Source organism: Taudactylus pleione, unplaced genomic scaffold, assembly GCF_031769625.1.
Source record: "Taudactylus pleione unplaced genomic scaffold, aTauple2 ptg000095l, whole genome shotgun sequence".
NCBI classification, from domain to species: Eukaryota; Metazoa; Chordata; class Amphibia; order Anura; family Myobatrachidae; genus Taudactylus; species Taudactylus pleione.
Genome location: NW_028284497.1, coordinates 27,012,195 through 27,031,306, shown reverse-complemented (window position 1 = coordinate 27,031,306; position 19,112 = coordinate 27,012,195). Strand labels below are relative to the sequence as shown.

General features: G+C 39.0%; 1 protein-coding gene across 1 annotated transcript in view; it reads left to right on the top strand.

Annotated features, from left to right (window-relative positions):
- The window catches only part of ERCC6L2 (ERCC excision repair 6 like 2), a 148,158-nt gene extending 136,228 nt beyond the window's left edge, over positions 1–11,930 (top strand). Inside the window, exons 18-19 of the mRNA XM_088470187.1 lie at positions 736–899; positions 10,083–11,930. Coding sequence (XP_088326313.1) covers positions 736–899; positions 10,083–10,926 — 1,008 coding nt within the window. The 3' untranslated portion in view covers positions 10,927–11,930. The remainder of the gene's footprint in view (positions 1–735; positions 900–10,082) is intronic.
- Positions 11,931–19,112: the final 7,182 nt, after the last annotated feature.

The window sequence follows — 19,112 nt, the reverse complement described above, 5'->3', positions numbered from 1 at the left end:
CTGTTTCGGTGATAAGGCAAATTGTAAACTAAGTGGCAATATGTATATCATATCTGATTCTCAGTAAAATTAGTTGGTTTAGGTAAGAAATGTAAAGAGAACAATTCTACTTGCAGCCTTAAGCAACAGAATGCTTTTTTTTTTATACTTGTTTAGTAAGATGTAACACAACAGGGGTGGATAATATTACAGCACAGCATTTCCAAGAGCATTTAGGGCAGTATTCAATTGTGTTAGCACACCCGATCTCCCATCTAAAGAGAGATCGTGGGGCGCTATTCAATTGATGCCGATTATCGTGCTGATCACGCCCATAGAGGTCAGGTCTAGCCGCGTAAAACAGCTACCCCTGACCAAAGTGCTGGGCACCCGGAGGGGGTGCGAGCTGAAATGGTGTGATGGCTTCTGATCACGCCTGACAGGAGCAACAATTGAATAGCTCCGTCGGGCGGAAGGAGGGTAGAAACAATTGAATACCGCCCTTGGAGTGCATCAAAATCTGCAAATAGTGACTAACTGGCAATTGTTTAGTTAGTAAACTATGCGATGACATATTATGAAACTGGTTCTATTCAGCACTGCATTGTTATGAGTTGTTGGCTAAGAAGTGGTTTACTCTTATAGCGTCACATATTCCTTTTTACATTCTTGTGGGTGTATTTGTAATGTACTGTATATAGTTAAAGCAGCTAATCGACTTCATCAATGTAATTATATGCCTGATTCGTATCATAGGAATGTGATCTAACCACAGAAGAAGGATTGTTGCAGGAAAACATGGAAGACGCAGCGCAAGACAGAAGCCAGTTACATTATCCTTTATTGCACAAACAGAAAAAAGTCCAACAGGTTGGCGAAACGATGTTTCTGGTTGGCGAAACACCCAAAGTAATTAGAAAGTAAGTGTGATTACAGTAACAAGGGCAAGTATAGTTTATACAGTATGTACTAATATCAGTAAATGAGTATAAAGTATACTATAACATACAGTGTGGTGAAGTCATTATAAATGAGTATAATTACACATAAGTTGGTTGTGTCAAAAGGTTGATGATAGTTAGCTCAGTTACAATACTGAACTGCCATTTAGAACACAATCCCTTTTTTACAGATCTACATTATACTGAACATCAATTTTCCACTTATTAACAACTCAATTCTGAACATATGAATTGAATTAAGTGGTTCTCTGTCTCAGTAAAACACTGTGCTACAGGTTCAGCACAACTTGAGTATGGTCACATATGTAACACAGAAGGATCCAGTTGCAATAACATTTTCAAATTTCTTCAAATACAAATAGTTCTTAACCTTAACCACAGAGCAATTGTGACAAAACTGGAAAGCCATGGTATGATCTATTACATCATTATACAGACACAGACCTTTTGTAACTGGTTATAACCTTCATTCTTTCAGACTCAAACTACAACACTAGCAAGGTATCGGCAGTGTATCACACTGAAGGTGTTTTCATTGCATTCAAAGGCCGCCAATATTTCACATTTAGTGCATCTGTGCTTTTGCCAAAGGATTTAATGAACCTTCATTTTCTTATTGTTCACAGCACTGGTGCCCCACTACTTGAGGCAATAAAATGGGTTTATGAAGCCAGTGTGCTAAGGCCATACCATAATATGAATCTTACTGTTCTTTTCATTTGCAGTTGTTCTGACATAGCCTGGTGGTATGTTTCGGACCATTATATTGCTGTGTGATGAAGCCTTTACCAACTAGGCTTAGACAAGAGGGTATTGCATGGGTCTGCAAAATGCTCTGGTACCCCTTTTAGTTCAGAATGCCAATTACTCTGTGCAAGTTGCCAACTCAGGATCCAGCAAAAGAGCCCTAGACCATCACGCTTCCTAGTCTGTGTTTGACAGTGGACAGGTGGTGCAGGGCTTATTTCTTCAGCAGCTTGTTTAAGTCCAACATCTAAAGATAGATAGATAGATAGATATATATATATATATATATATATATATATATATATAGCTCCTAAGATCTGTTCCGTCTCTGACATGCGCAGTAGGTGTCGGTACTTTCAGGTAATAATTTCACTGACACTGAGAGCCAACTGCCAGTAACCATAATGTAACCATTGCATGTTACCCGCCTTCCCCATTATCTTAACCATTGATTTGCACGCAATCCTCTATCTGGATACTTTTCCTCCGACCAGTGAAGCATGCACCTGCATATCCACGTGCAATTATATATATATATATATATATATATATATATATTTATATATACATACATACACATAGAGGAAGGGTAGGTATAAATCGAAAAGTATGTGTATGCTCCCTGCTGACAGCTCCCTCGAACTGCCCCCACTCTGCTAGCCATCCAAATATTGGAAAGGCAGCTCTCTGTAGGCGGAATCCCTAATATTTCCTGTAAGTCCTTCCCTTGCTCCATGCAGCCAGCCCCAATCTTTCATCTAAGGCATAGCAGGCTGGGCTAACCTACCAGGCTGACAAGCTACAGAGCAGAAGCCATCCTCCAGCTGCCATGTTTGCTCTGGGATCTGACACTGGATCCTGGAGCCCATGCGCAGTGATCTATCGGTTGGCACTGATCACGATGAAAGCTTTTGCTACAGATTTTTGGTGGCAATTAAGGGGGAGAGAGAAGGTGGGAGTGAGAGAATATGGAGAAAGGAAGGGAGAGAATAGGTGGTGGCACAAAAGAGAATAGGAGGAGACAGAAAGAGAAGACATATGTGGAGATGAGAGGGAAGGACGGGAACGTGGAGGAATAGAGAGGGCAAAAATCCTGCACCAGCAGCCACAGTAGCTATTGACCAGGCAAATGATGGATCAAATATGTTGATGTATGTATATATATAATATATATATATATATATATATATTCATTCAAAATAGGTGAAAAAGATACACAAAATAGGTGTCCAGCACATATCATTTGGTAGGGCAGATAAAATGAAATTGTATCCATATGTAGTAGCATACTTAACAGCAGACTTCAAGGTATCCAAAATGCCTTGTGTTTTAGTAACTCAAAGGCACTTTTCTTAAGGACAGTCATAAACAGATTACCAAACTCTTCAGTAACTATCAAGACAGGTGCCAAAATGTAATATACGTATTAAAATCACACCCCTTTAAGCCAAAATGTTCAAAGGTAATGTGTGCAGGGCAAGGAAACACACGTTGTGTGTATTATCACTGTGGTAATGGAGGGGAGATGGACTAAGCTTAGAAACAAACACATCATTGGTTGTAATCCGGTTTCCCAGGCAGCATCCAAAGCTGACATAGAAACACTCCGTTCTCTATTTTGTAAGTGGAGAGAGCACTTTTTTCCATGTTTTTAGATGGAATAATTGCTTACCACAGCTTCGTCCCATTCATGTAAAAGACTACTGTAGAGAAATCTAAGATTTCTCTTGCGGCCCTCTGAAATTTGTAATTACTGCATCCCCCATAGTCTTTGAAGGGGATGTCAGTGCAAGATCAACTCACGAATTTATTAACTTCTGTTATTGCAGATGGATTTCAATGATTTATGCCATCTCTAGTTGGCATGGTTTTTCAGAAAAAGCCAGTAGAGGAGAGATAAATGCTCTTTCGCCCAACATGAATATATGCATCTTTTTTATGCAACTGAAACTTACGTCAGAGCGTTATGCTGCCAGTGTGTGCTTTTGTGTTGGAGCCATGTTTTTGTTTTGCATTGCAAGAGGGCTTTGATTTCATGAATTGCAGCTGCAACTTGTATAGTACAACTGGGGTAAGTAGCAGTGACAGTTACCGCTGCATTAGTCCATGGTGATGGTGGTTTTGGGTGTCCAAGAGAGGTAGTCTCCCATTTGCCAGAAGGAGAGAGGGTAGTACATAAAGTGGACAGAGCTTTCTGTAGAATGGAAACAGCCAATGTTATTAGTAAAGACAGCTCTCCAATATCTACATGTTGTAGCATTACTAAAGTGTAGTAGTAAGAATTGCATACAGCTGCTAACATTGACTGTCCAGTGGTAAATTGATATATAACATGGGAGTGACATGGTAGGTCTGAATACATTTAGATGCTCTCCTCATGATAACTTAGCCTTAAGAAAATTATATTTAGGAAGCTGTGCAGACTGAACTGGGAAAAAAACGATTTGTTCTATATACAGTACATATATGTAAGCATCACTTGTTAATTAGACACATGTAAATCATATATTAAACCACTCTGCCAGTGGCCTCTGTTCCTAATATCATGAAAATATTCTAGTTACAGCATTGAATATATTATTGCATGTATTTTCTGGGATGAATCGGAATTCCTAAGATTATGTTTCTTGACTGATGTTATTAGTTTTCACAAAAGTAGTAGGTTGAACTTTGGATCAGGCCTATACTGTAATAGGCAACATACATTTTAAGGCTCTACAGAGAAAGAAAATAACAAAAATCACATGACAACTTTTTTTTTTATATATTTCTGGAGCATTCAACATGCCATGCTCATGATTATAAGGGAAAAGAGAATAGCCCAGTTTCTCAGCTCTGCAAAGGTCTCGCTGTCAGGTTATGGTTAAGGTTATTTCTTGGCAAAGGAAAGATAACGTTTCCTGGGTAGTTACAAACAAAATACCAATCTGGAGATTGGATAAACAAAACTGCAGTATCCCGCATTTGTAATCCCATAATCTCCAAGGGAAAAACACAAATATTTATTTGCTAATCCTGCAGAAAGGATTCTGGACATAATTAATAAACAGTAGAATATCTTCTAACTCTGTGTGAAAGCTGTGCATTGGGAATGGAGATGGGAAAACCTTTACATGTGCTTAGATAAGTCATGACACCAAATTGCTGGATGACTTCTCATTCTGCACAATTGCTACTAAATTAAAGGAGTATTGTACTAATAAACTGTTCACTTTCAAAATCCCATTTTTTTTCTTTCTGAGTAAAACAAAAATGACAAAATGCTCTATTTCAATGTTATTTCTTGGTAAACTATAGCACCCTATCTGTTCTGTGGCTATTTGTGGGTTATAAATAACTTAGGTCACTTTTACCTACCAAAGCAAGCCTTTTTATACTGTAGTTCTTTATCATTTTAGCAAATGCTGATAAGCGTGAGTTATTTTATTTAATGTTAGGAAATAATAAAATCCATTTAATTTCAAGGCTTTACATTTGCAAGTGTAGATATGACTGAAGCCAGATTATGTCCTTGTTCCACTTTTATCTTTCACCAGTCTCCTTGCCTAATATTCAGGGTGTAGGAAGAAAGACAATGGTTGCGATTCATTGCATAGGGATTTGCTGAGGTCATGGACCACAGAGTCTTTCACTTGTGTAACACGGTAACTGAATAATATCTTTCATGGCTATGAAAGGCTGGTAGTGGAGCTGACTCTAAGGTTTAAGGATGCTACTACAACTGTCAATATGCAAATATTTAGTTATATGTAAGATTAGAAAATTATTACAAATTGTTATAGCCATGGCCCAGTTCCTGCATAAGAGAACATTAATCCAAGTGCTCTTTGTGTCCTATCCTCTCTCCTATCCTGGCCACCTTCCTCCAGCCCACACAGACTTAAGAGTTGGGAGGTATAGGGGAAACTGGCTCAGGAGCAAGTTGTCTACACTCACAGACCAACTTACCTACCAAGTGGAACTGTAAGACCTGGTAGTGAGTCTGTCATACAGGCTCTCCTGCTCTTCCCTCTGGAAGAAGCAGAAACGAGTGAGAAGATAGCACTTAGAATGCTCACTATCAGCTGAACAAGGTTTTTTCATTGCTGGATACATAGTGACAGGTGCTCTGTAAGCTCTTAATGTGCCCTTCCACCTATTTCCTTTGACATTTGTAAAAGTATAGTAATAACAAATATGTCTGTACGTGGCAGTATAATGTGAACAATTTTTGTTAACTATGCAAGTTAGTTTGAAACAGTTTTATTATTTAAGCCCAGGTTTGTGATTTGTATCACCTACTTGACACCAGTGAAATGTTAATTTAGCATTTGCATGGACACATGCGTGTAATGTTGACATAGTTTTGGAATGGAGCCATGGACTTGGATTAATGTAGAAGGTGAAGAAGAAAACATGTGGATGCCCCTTTGTCAGCATTAGCTGTTCCTCAACTAAAATAATCAAACCCGCTGCACATATGTGTTTAGGAACCAGTTTGTATATCCAAAGAACAAAATATGGCCTTGATTAACATTGGGAAACATTAAGACCAGTAAAATAAGACATCTTGCAATAAAAGTCAGTAAGCATGTTATAGATTTGTTGCAATTAGCTCAATTCATAAAATATATTAGTTGATAATCATCTTGATAACAAAGTGTTTTCTCTTTGTTATTGATTTATAACAAATAAAATTTAGAAAAGTAAGTGTAACTTGCCAAGATGTTTGTTTAATGTTATCCGTCAGATGATCAAAGGTACATTTTTGACACAAATTGTTAACTGGAGGATTTGTATTCATTTCCCTAATGCAAAATGAAGGTTATTTAGGATCAAAGCATAACACAACTGCAAGATATGGCATACATTTATAAATTCACACCTCATATTTAAGTACATGATATGTATTATCATTCCAGTTTCTAGAATGCTGTCATCTGTGACCAGAAAGCAAATAAGTTTGAAGATGTGATAAATGAACAATATAACAAAAAAACACTGAAAATATAGGGAGCAACACCTCACAGCAGCTCTGGTTTAAATGACGAACACCACTTCACATAGATACATAACTACAAGAGAAAAAAACATAGAAGCGCTCAGAGGTAAATGTCCAAAAGGGGATAATAATCCCAAAGGTGCAGCTGTAATGTCTCAGCATAGCTGTCCTATTTTCTCATGACTCCAACATAGATTTTCAGAGTATGAGAAACAAAATAAAACAAAATACAATATGTTACACAACTATTTACTGTTATGATACACAAAATGACTGTAGGGATAGTCCACCAGATCCCAAGGATGTGCTCAGTAGTTGGTAATGTGTAATTAATATATACACCCTTGTGTAAGAGGCAAAGATGTATAAAGTGATGCTTACTAGAAGCTTACATCAACAAGGCATATTGCAGGCTCATAAAGGTTTCTTTTCTCCATAGATTTCCTTCAGCTTCCCATGGATCATATGTGTGAAATAAAAAATCACCTTTAATTATAATACATAGATTAAAAAATAGGGAATAATACATCCGTACCAGATGGTAACAAGCCTAGTCAGTACACTCTTCAGATGGTATAGAACCCGGGTGCTCTAATGAGGTGTAAAAGGCTGGCTTTACAGGCATGGAGTGTATTCCCACTGTCACTCACAACGCGTATCAACGCTCGCTGGCATCTTTATCAAGTTGAGTGACTATAAAAACAGGTAGCGTATAAATCTCCTACTGTAATCTTAATGAATAATCCACATCATGGAGCAGACTTACCCCTGTTACAGGATGAGACGGCACTGGCATCCACACCATATTGTCCGCTTTGCATAAAGTTTTATAGAGGTGACATCTTTACTAATGTGACCAAGTGCTCATATGCAATAAAGTATTTTGCAAAAATAATTTTTTTTAAACGTATCTTAGGAAGACTGTAGCTTCCCAATGATTGATTGTGAACCAGGTCAATAATTTAAAGTGACCTTAATAATAATTAATTTTGCCCGGGCACATGACCCTGTCATATTATGACCATGTAGCACGGAGCACCCGAATTCTATATCTAGACAGGTGCGAAGCATGTTAAACATATCACATGGATACAGAAATGTGAATAAAAATGTATAAACAAATATAAATAAATACTTTTAAACTTTATATTTCCGCATTACATGCCAGAAGCATTATAACCCATCATGGCAAATATTTAAAATGAAACAGATATGGAGACATGGAGAGTACATACAATCTCTACACAGAATACTACACACACAAAAATTATTAATGCAAAAATAACTATTCAATAAACCATTTGACCTCGAAATCAACATTGAGGCCTTTTCCGTTCGATGGTATTTAAATTATAAATATACCTCATTTCAGTTTGGGACAATCTTTTATCTCTATCATTGTTTCTCCAGTTTATCTTTACTAATTATATAGCTGCAAACCTCTTAAAACCTGTAATCGAACAATTGTGTTTATCTTTGAAATGCTGTGAAAAGGGATGCGTCTCCAATCCCCTCACAGCATTTCTTACATGTTCCGCCCATCTAATTTTAGCTGCTCTAGTGGTTTTACCAATATAAACAAGCGAACAACTACACTCAATTGCATAAATTATATATTTAGTGTGACAGGTGATAAAATCAAATTTTTATGGTCTGTCCATTGGTGTGGAATTCTGTGATTTTTTGTTTGCCTGGGCACGACTTACACATTTTACACTCTCCATACCTGTAAAACCCTTTATTTCTGGGTAATAATCTAGCCCCATCCATAGGAAGGGCACTTGCAACTAAGTTGTTTCTTAAATTAGCGGCCTTTCTGTAGATGAAATTTCGAGCTGGTGTTAAAACTTTTTTCAAACACTCGTCCCTCAAAAGTATCCCCCAGTTTTTCCTGATGTTATGTTCAATATGTCTATATCTTTTATTATACCTAGTACAGAAATTTAGATTGTAATGATCATTAACTGAATCAGGTTTTATCCTCTCTACCAGGAGTTGTTCACGTTCCATAGACTTGACTTCACCTAAAGTTTGGCAAAGGAGTTTGGGATCATAACCCTTCTGTTGAACCTATCTATTAAGTCACCTGCTTGTGACTCAAAAGTTTCATTATTAGAACACTTGCGTCGAAGACGCACCAATTGTCCTTTAGGAACATTATTGAGCCATTTTGGTAGGTGGTTACTGGTAATATATAATAAGTATTTGAATCCGTTGGTTTTATAAAATTACTCGTGGTAATATTCCCATCAACAATTTCAATTTTCAAGTCTAAAAAGTTTACTGTACTTTCACTAATAGAGAAAGTTAAATCTATATTAATTGAATTGGTGTTCAAATATAGACAAAACAAATTCAAAGTGTCTCATCCCCCTCGCCAAATAAACAGCACATCGTCTATATAATGCCACCAGGACACCAGGTTTGCACTCCAGTCATGCCCACTCCAGATGGAAGACTCCTCCCACCTGGACATGAATAAATTAGCATAACTTGGCGCAAACCTGGTGCCCATGGCTGTGCCAACTTCCTGTTTATAAAAAAAAACTATTGAAGTTAAATAATTATTACTCAAAATAAAGGAAATCCCATCTAATATAAAATTCTTAACATTTTCATAAAAATGTCTCTTCTCTAAAGTATTCTTAACCGCATTGATCCCATCCTGATGAGAGATAATAGTATAAAGAAATGAGACATCTGCAAGTTACAAAAATGAACATATTGTACTAAAATAACATTTTGTATTTTATTTTGTTTCTCATACTTTGAAAATCTACATTGGAGTCCTGAGAAAATAGGACAGCTACGCTGAAACATTACAGCTGCACCTTTGGGATTATTATCCCCTTTGGACATTTACCTCTGAGCGCTTATATGGTTTTTTCTGTTGTATTTAAGTTTGAAGATGTATTCACTATTAATATCTGTAACACACCTTGAGTCCTATTGGAGAAAAGCACTATATAAATGAAATTATTATTATTAATAATACACAAAAACTTAAAATGACCTCAGTTTAATTATTTAAAGAGTAGCAGACCGTGTTTATACATAACTGTGCCCTTACCCACTCAGAAGTCCTAACACAATTGACAGCGTAACAATTACTACTACTTAATGGCAGCTGTAACTCCAAGACTAAAGAGAGGCCATCTGACATAAAAGAAAAAAGTTCCTACTGATGATCAATAAGAGAAGTAACTAAGAGGAATAAAGACAGATTTGTGAACGTAGAAAGGGCATTTACTTGCTTTTAAGTTATATTACAATACACTTTTTTAATACTTATTATATATAACAATGGGTATCTATGCTGCTGTAAGTGTCATTTTTTATCACTTGTTTTTTTACCTTTTATTAGCTATGAATTATCATAGCTTAATGAATTTTTTGTTTTCTTGATTTTATAGGAGACATTTTGAGAAAATGGTGGCATATTTCAAAATGGCTTCTGCAGAACAGCTTGCTCATCATCTTGTCGATGTCAAATCTCATGTGCGGCAAATGATGCTTAGAGAGTTTTATACCAGTCAGCATTCTGGGGTGGAAGACCTGTACCAAGTGCAAGTTCCATTACCTGTAAGAGAGAAGAAAGAAAATGGGCCTAAAGCCAAGAACCACATAGACAAAATGAAGAAAAGGAGAAAAAAATGTGTAATGAATTATCCAAGTCACTTAGCTAAACAAGCTGCTTCTGTGGATTCATATGGTAATTCTAGTAGTAACTGTGCAAAAACTCTGGAATTTAATGTCATTGAAAATAATAGTATTACATACACAAGGAATAAGGAAAAGAACAGCCACAGAAATGAACAGGAATGCTTTCCAGACAGGGATTCCACAAAGCCAGAGCCACATACAAAAAGCAGTTATGTCACACAGGACCAGTTGCCTAAACAAGAAAATGTGGCCATGAAAAAGGAGACAAAATGTGTTACAGAATTGCTTGGTGATACATCTATACTTGATGATATTTTTTCTAATCGGACGACCCGTCTGTCTGCCACCCCGCCAGTGAATTCTCAATGTGAACTGACCGCAAACAAAACAAAATGCCGCCCTAAAGACTTCTGGGATATTCTCAGTGATCAAAATGATGAAAGTATCAATAGACTCACTGACTTGTCTGTGATTGAAAAAGTTTGCGAGACTTCCATTTTGCCTTCAGTAGCTAAGAAAGACAATTGGGATAATTCACTTTGGGTGGAGAATGAAAACTTCTTATGGCGGAAAAGTGACAATACAGAAAAGTGACACACCGTCTCATGTATGTCACATGTTCTTGTTTTGTTTTAGATGCAGATCTTTTTATTTTTCAGCTGACTTTCATACCAGGATAAAAAGATAATTCTAATGGAGTCAAATTAATGTTCATTTGTGGACTACATTTAGGGGCTTATGTATTAATAATCGCTGAACTCTCGCGATTATTAAGGTTTTATATCACAGTCATTCATTTAATTTTTTAATGAAAATATCCCCACCATGTACAAAGGGGAACTCGTAGGGACAGTGGTTCTGGTAACACATGCTCGCAGTCCACCCTTAGCCGCAGGATGATTGACATCGCGCTTGGGGGCGGAGCGAAGGACAGAACCGCTGTACAAGATATGGGAGGGGGATTGTAGTCGTGCCAAGCCCAGGGTCTGCGATGTCGGACACAGACTTCCTATACCTGACAGAGGGGTTAGGACGGCCAGGCTGAGTAGGCTTTAGCTTACTCAGCCTGGCTGAGGGTTGCGATGGTGATGCAAAGCAGCATCTATGGACGCTGCACTGGGATCGCAGATGGTAGCAGGGAATGTCTAATTCCTACAGACACCCCCTGCTGCATTTGCATTTAGTTGGACGGCATTATACTCCGCTTCCTTGTGGCTGTGCAATACCGTCCACATCTGAATCAGGCCCTATGTCTGTGCAGCACTCCAAAATGTAGTGTTCCATGTGTGGGATGCTGTAATTATCATGTGAGTGCTTTTGGTTGTCTGCAGATTTTTAGAAAACCTTCATCAATTCCATTTCTGTATTCCACTATTTACATGTTTTAGTATTTTTAAATATGTTTTTCTAATCCATTTATTGTTAGTATGTGTATTCATATAAGGCAATGAATAGCAGCTGCTACAAATACCGTACACCCACAACAGTCAGCGCTATGTTAGTCCTTTATACACCATGATGGATATATTCCGGGTGTCTGGGACCATCATATCAGAAATGCGTGTGTGTGTGTGTGTATATATATATATATATATATATATATATACTGTACCAGTCAAAAGTTTGGACACACCTTCTCATTCAATGGTTTTTGTTTATTTCAATTATTTTCAACATAGTAGATTAATAGTGAAGACATCAAAACTATGAAAGAACACATATGGAATTATGTTGTAAACAAAAAAGTGTTAAATCAGAATATGTTTTATATTTTAGATTCCTCAAAGTAGCCCCCTTTTGCTTGGATGACAGCTTTGCACGCTCTTGGCATTCTCGCAATCAGCTTCATGAGGTAGTCTCCTGGAATAGTTTTGCCAACAGTCTTGAAGGAGTTCCCAGAGGTGTTGTTGGCTGCCTTTCCTTCACTCTGTGGTCCAACTCATCCCAAACCAGCTCAATTGGGTTTAGGTCGGGTGATTGTGGAGGCCAGGTCTGTGGAATTTACTTGCCTTCTGAATGTGTTTGAGACCATCAGTTGTGTTGTGCAGAGGTAGGGTTCGTACACAGTGGACACCACTATTTGACTACTGTTGTAATCCATATTATGGCACCAACCACTCAACTCAGTAAAGAGAAACGACAGTCCATCATTACGTTAAGCCATGAAGGTCAGTCAATACATAAAATTTCAGGAACTTTGAATGTATCCTCAAGTGCAGTTGCAAAAACCATCAAACGCTATGATGAAACTGGCTCTCATGAGGACCGCCCCAGGAAAGGAAGACCAAGAGTTACCTCTGCTGCAGAGGATAAGTTCATTAGAGTTACCAGCCACAGAAACCGCTACTTAACAGCACCTCAGATTAGAGACCACCTAAAGTCTTCACGGAGCTCAAGTAGCAGACAAATCTCAACATCAACTGTTCAGCGGAGACTGCGTGAATCAGGCCTTTTTTGTCGTATTGCTGCGAAGAAGCCACTACTGAGGATGAACAACAAGAAGAAGAGAATTGTTTGGGCCAAGAAACACAAGGAATGGACATTAGACCAGTGGAAATCTACTTTGGTCTGATGAGTCCAAATTTTAGATTTTTGGTTCCAACTGCCGTGTCTTTGCGAGATGCAGAGAAGGAGAGCGTATGGTTTCTGCATGTGTGGTTCCCACTGTGAAGCATGGAGGAGGAGGTGTGATGGTGTGGGGGTGCTTTGCTGGTGACACTGTTGGTGATTTTTTAAAAATTCAAGGCACACTTAACCAGCATGGCTACCACAGCATTCTGCAGTGCCATGCCATCCCATCTGGTTTGCGCTTACTGGGACCATCATTTGTTTTTCAAAAAGACGATGACCCCAAACACACCTCCAGGCTATTTAAGGGCTACTTGACCAAGAAGGAAAGTGATGGAGTGCTGCATCAGATGACCTGGCCTCCACAATCACCCGACCTAAACCCAATTGAGCTGGTTTGGGATGAGTTGGACCGCAGAGTGAAGGAAAGGCAGCCAACAACACCTCTGGGAACTCCTTCAAGACTGTTGGAAAAACTATTCCAGGAGACTACCTCATGAAGCTGATTGCGAGAATGCCAAGAGTGTGCAAAGCTGTCATCCAAGCAAAAGGGGGCTACTTTGAGGAATCTAAAATATAAAACATATTTTGATTTGTGTAACACTTTTTTGTTTACAACATAATTCCATATGTGTTCTTTCATAGTTTTGATGTCTTCAGTATTAATCTATGTTGACAATAATTGAAATAAACAAAAACCATTGAATGAGAAGTTGTGTCCAAACTTTGGACTGGTACAGTGTATATATATATATATATATATATATAATTCTGGATAGCAAAGTCGTATGCCGAGGTGCCCTACCTAATTATTGAGCACCATGTAATGATCCTATAGAAAGGAAAAGTTGGCACTCCACACATTATTGTTATTATTATTCAGTTTATATAATATGTTATTAATTGAAATATCAAAGTAAATTGTTAGCATTTTCTTGTACCTGTTTTAGTGTGACATATATAAACAATTCTGCATCAGTAATATGTAATACTTATTTTAGGTTTTCCCATATTTGCTGTTTTTGTATGGTATATTTACAATGTAAATTATTTAATTTAATATGTAATACCTATTTATTTTGTTAGTTGGTTGGACACGTGGGGTTATCTTCATATGAGGAAACAGTTGTATAATTTGCTGATCAAAGTTCTCCATACTGTACATGCAGAGCAATCTCTCAGATACTCTGACATGTCTGATCCTTGGATAGAGACCTACAGCATTTGTCTATGCTAGAACTTGTGGTCTGGACTGAAGCCCAGAATACAATCATCTCCTATCTGCTACGTATATTTTATTTAAGGATATAAAATTTACTCTAACTTCACTTTGTCTGTCTGGGAAATGACAAATATCTTGCAATACAAGTCATCAACCTTTAAATGTTTCCATGAAAAATCATTTACCACTTTGTACCTGCTGGTATAAATACTTGTTCAGTAGAATAAACTGTGCCTCGTTTAAATTCAAGTATCAAGTATGCTGACTCACTGAAGTCTTTTATCAAGACAAATAGTTCAGCAACTTTTGAATATACAGACATATATACACCATAGTGATAATCAGTATGCAGTACAAATTAAATCTTTACTACTTTGAATAGATCTAACACCTATAAATGTCGGAACATCATCTATTTTGCTTTCCATTTTCAGTACATTTTAAGCAATATAAACAATATTACTAATGCCATCCTTTCATTTCCCACTTCCAGGCAGGTCAAATATTTCCTATGTAGCACAGTGATTTTCCACTCCTTTTTAAATAAATGATTTATCATCGAGTGATATTCTTGTTATCATCGAGTGATATTCTTGTTATCATCGAGTGATATTCTTGTTATCATGAGTGATATTCTTGTTATCATGAGTGATATTCTTGTTATCATATTCTTGTTATCATGAGTGATATTCTTGTTATCATATTCTGTTATCATGAGTGATACTCATTACGAAACTTAAATGGTATTCCAACCAATGAGCTCCTAAAGGTGAGTACACATTAGGCGACCCCCCCTCCCCCCCAATGCATTGCCCGATGATGCAGATGAACAACATATCGTCCGTACACCCTGAAAAAACAATTGCGCGGAAAGAAGGTCTCAACAGATGATGAAGTGAAAAATGTCACAGCTGCAACACTAAGGGGTCTATTTACTAAGCAGTGTTAGGAGACAGAGTGAAAAGTTATAAGAAAGTGATAAGGTGCCAGCCAATCAGCTCCCAACTGTCATCTCACAGGCTGTGTTTGAAAAATGACAGTTGGGAGCTGATTGGCTGGCACCTTATCACTTTTCACTCTGTCTCCTAACACTGCTTAGTAAATAGACCCCTAAAAGTGATGTCACAAAACAGTGTACTGCAAGTCTTTGAATCATTGTTGAAACAGTGCACAAAATGTATTGAATGTGAAGGGCGCCACTTTGAAAAATAAATTTGTTCATATCCTGTGGAGTCACCTGATTCTGAATAAAAAATGTAGTCTCATTACTTTTCAATCATTCCTCGTATTATTCTCAAAACAGTGATATGCAAAATGAAAGTAGCTCAATCAATGTATTGATTTACACAGTGAAGTTAGCTGGGGAGCAGAGATTGGGCTCCCCAGCTCACTTTAATGATGTCCCAGAAATGGACAGTTTGCTGAAATTAAGTAGATCTCCATTCAAAGTGGAAGTATTCCCCTCAGGTAGGAGCTAGTTGGTCCCCCACCCCTATTCTCTGTTTTTACACTCACTGTAAACTGCAATCTTCTCTTCAGGCCCTGCAGATGTGGGGCTTCTGTATAAGATTCAAAAGATATGGAGAACTTGAAGTGTCTCCATCAGAAATACAGTATGATGAGATAACAAGTCAATGGGATAAAATCTGTTACCAGATTTCTATGTAGGATAAGACTGCCTACATTCAGTTATCAGTGAGTGCTATGTGTAGCAAACATTAAAATGGTAAGGGGTGTGTGTGGTTAATTTTATAATTACTGGGGGCACTTTAATATAACATAATCTGAACTGGGGGGGGCTCTATAATGTGGCACAATATGAATTGAAAACCACTATAGTGTGGTACAAGGTGAACTGAGGGCACTAATGTGGCATAATCTGAACTGAGGGCACTGTGATCTGTCATAATATGTACTGTAGTGCAATATAATGTGGCACAATTTGAACTGGAGGCACTATAGTTGGCGTATATGACCTGGGGGCACTATAATGTGTGGCCTAATATGAACAGGGAACACTACAATGTGGCATAAAATGATTATAGGATGCTGCTAAGTGTAATTTATAGATATGATCACATTAACTGTTGTACTGCTTGCAATTGCAAGGCAGTACAGGGATTAAAAATAGCATCATAATGCCAAAGCTGGTGGCAAGGAGTCTTGGTACACTAATCTAAGGAAGGCTTAGACAAAAGTGTGAAAAGGAGCAGTTTACCTTCAGACATGATTGTATATTCTGCAAAGAATGTAGAAAAAAGTCAAGGCACCTGAGGGGCCCGGGTTGTGTACTGGATGACGGAGCTCAGTATCCCAGCGGTCAGAATCCTGACACCGGTGTCCCGACAGGTTTAGTATACCGACACCTGTCTGTAAGTGTCCTGAACCTGCCCCTAAACCTAACCCTCCCCACAGCCTAAACCTAATCCCCCCCCCCTCCCCTAGTGCCTAGCCCTAACAACACTACTTACCATTGGGATGCCAGTACCATCATTCTCAGCGCCAGCATTCTGACAGCGGTATATAAACTACATCCCCAGTGGCCAGACTACATGTATAGTAATGGCAACTAGGCCAGTAATTAGGCTAGGCTGCAAGGGTGTCCTTCTAGGCAAAACTCATTTATTGCATTTTTTTTGTTTTAAAGATGGACTAATTCCAGTTAAAATAGCATTTCCCCAGCTGGTAAGCCTGGAAATCTGTATTCCATCAATCTGTGTCACATTGTTGTCTGGAAAAGATCAAGGAGTTGATGCTGCACTGGATTGCTGGCCAGTAGGTGAGCGCCCTGTGAAGATTTGGTCGTCTGCCTACAACAGAGGTGTATTATTAATTGATATGCTGGATTGGCAGCTTGGATTGGTCTAATATTACTCATGGCTGGAGTAACTAGAATACACGCCAAGTGTGCCCTGTATAGTGCAGACGCATGATCCCCACCATTAGCTTTACAGATTTCCACATTTGCATAAGGTGGTAAATGAGGCTTTTGCCACATTAAGTGCTACTCAGAATCTGCCCCTTTGGGGCTTAAGCAAAGTTTCAGCATTGCGTTCATGGAAAAAACACATGAAAGTTTGCCAGTATGCAAAGGTGTATGCACTCCTGCGGCCAGACCGCACCTATCTGCGCACTTGGTATTATCATTTGTATGCACCTGCAAAGATCTGTGCAAAAGAAACCTTTGAAAACCAACTTTGTCAAAATCCCCGGCTGACTCTCAGATACAGCAATCTGGACCAGCTGATCATGACGCCAGCACACCTCAGTCACTTACCAAATACTCTATTTCACTGCCACTAGGAAAGAAATTTCCCGGAGACTTTTATGAATAATTCACCTTCAGTTACACACAGGTATGTAACATAGGCCTCACAGGTTCAATAAGAATCACAGAGAAATATGATAGATTAAATTTGTTTAATCCAAAATCTATTTCCAAGGCTTTAGTTACAAAAAATGAGCAATAACATTATCCTGGATAAAAGAAAATGACACAATTACAATTGGTAGTTTTAGTACTAAAACGGGGTGGGTACAATATCCTGATGGTGACCATACCGATGGTCACAATACCGGCAGAAGAATCCTAATGGTCAAGCATGTTGGTAAGTATTCTAACCCTTACCTTAACCCTAACCCACCCCCCCCCCGCAGCCTAACCCTATCCGTCCCATTTGGCAGCCTAGTGCCTAAACAATCCTAATACTCACTGTTGAGATTCCTTAGCGGGTATTGTGATGACCCATTGGGATTCTGGAGTCGGGATGCTGACTACATCCAACTAAAACATAAACCATTTCTATGTTTGGATATGTCCATGTCTTTTGGCCAGTCCAAATAGTGGTGCCTATGGGCCTGATTAAGTGCTATGTCGATGCCGCACGCTAGTGGCCAATGTTTTCAGTCTGCGCGCGTCCGAGTTGCACTGCGCCTGTATCCCAGTGGTTAACACTAGAGGCAATTTCTGTGTGCGTTTACTGGTGGTAATGGGGGTGGCTAGCTAGGTGCCAGACGTGGGCGTGTCACAGACAGCGACTGCTTCTTAAGACACAGTTGCACAGACCTTGGCAGCCACGTTCAGACAGAGAAATTTTACCTGCTACAATGGTGCAGCTGATGCGGCCAATGGTGCGCTTTAATATGCAAAGCGTTCGATTAGCGCCGCAAACCGTGGATATCTCTGTATGAATCCCATTGGCTGCGGCATTACCATGAAGATGCAGTTGTTCTGCGAAAAAGAGGCAGTCGCGGCTGCAATATTGTGCACTTCTGAGTCAGGCACTATGGGCCTGATTCAGACCCGGTCGCTAAGCTGCGCTCGCTCGCTGCAATAAGGGGCCGGGTATGCAAATCCTGCCATCGCACTGTCTGGCTTAAGGACGCCCTCTATGTCTTAGAGGGCGATGGCAGTGAGCGTACGCAGGAGTATAAAGCCGTCCACCTTTCTCTCTTAGCACACGTCATGTCCAGGACGTGTGTGATTAATCGGGAACATCGAGAGCCATCGGAGCTGCACGCAGCACTTGAGGTAGACCCTACCCCACCGCACTGCGATCAGTTCAGGCTAAAATACAACCAAGTGACGTGCTCCATGACGCTACTTTGCTAATTATGCACACCCATTAAACTCAGTTTTGACGCTCAGACATGCCTGCGTTCGCAGATCCACTCCCCCGTTCACAAGCACCTTCCCCTGTCACCACCCACAAACGGCGCTATCTGTTACTCAAAGTAGCATCCAGTCTGTGAACTACGAGCGCAGGATTCCCGGCCACAGTGACTGGTTCGCGCATGCGTAGATGTGCGATAATCACCCCTAGCGTGCGTTCGCAGCTTAGCGACCAGGTATGAATCAGGCCCTATGTATTTTGTGAAGGGTAGCTAATAAGATTATTTTTTATTGCCCCCATATTTTAACAAGGTCATTATAAACCTGTAAGCGACACTTTTCTTAAATGTAGAACATTATTTACTAGTAATGAAGCTA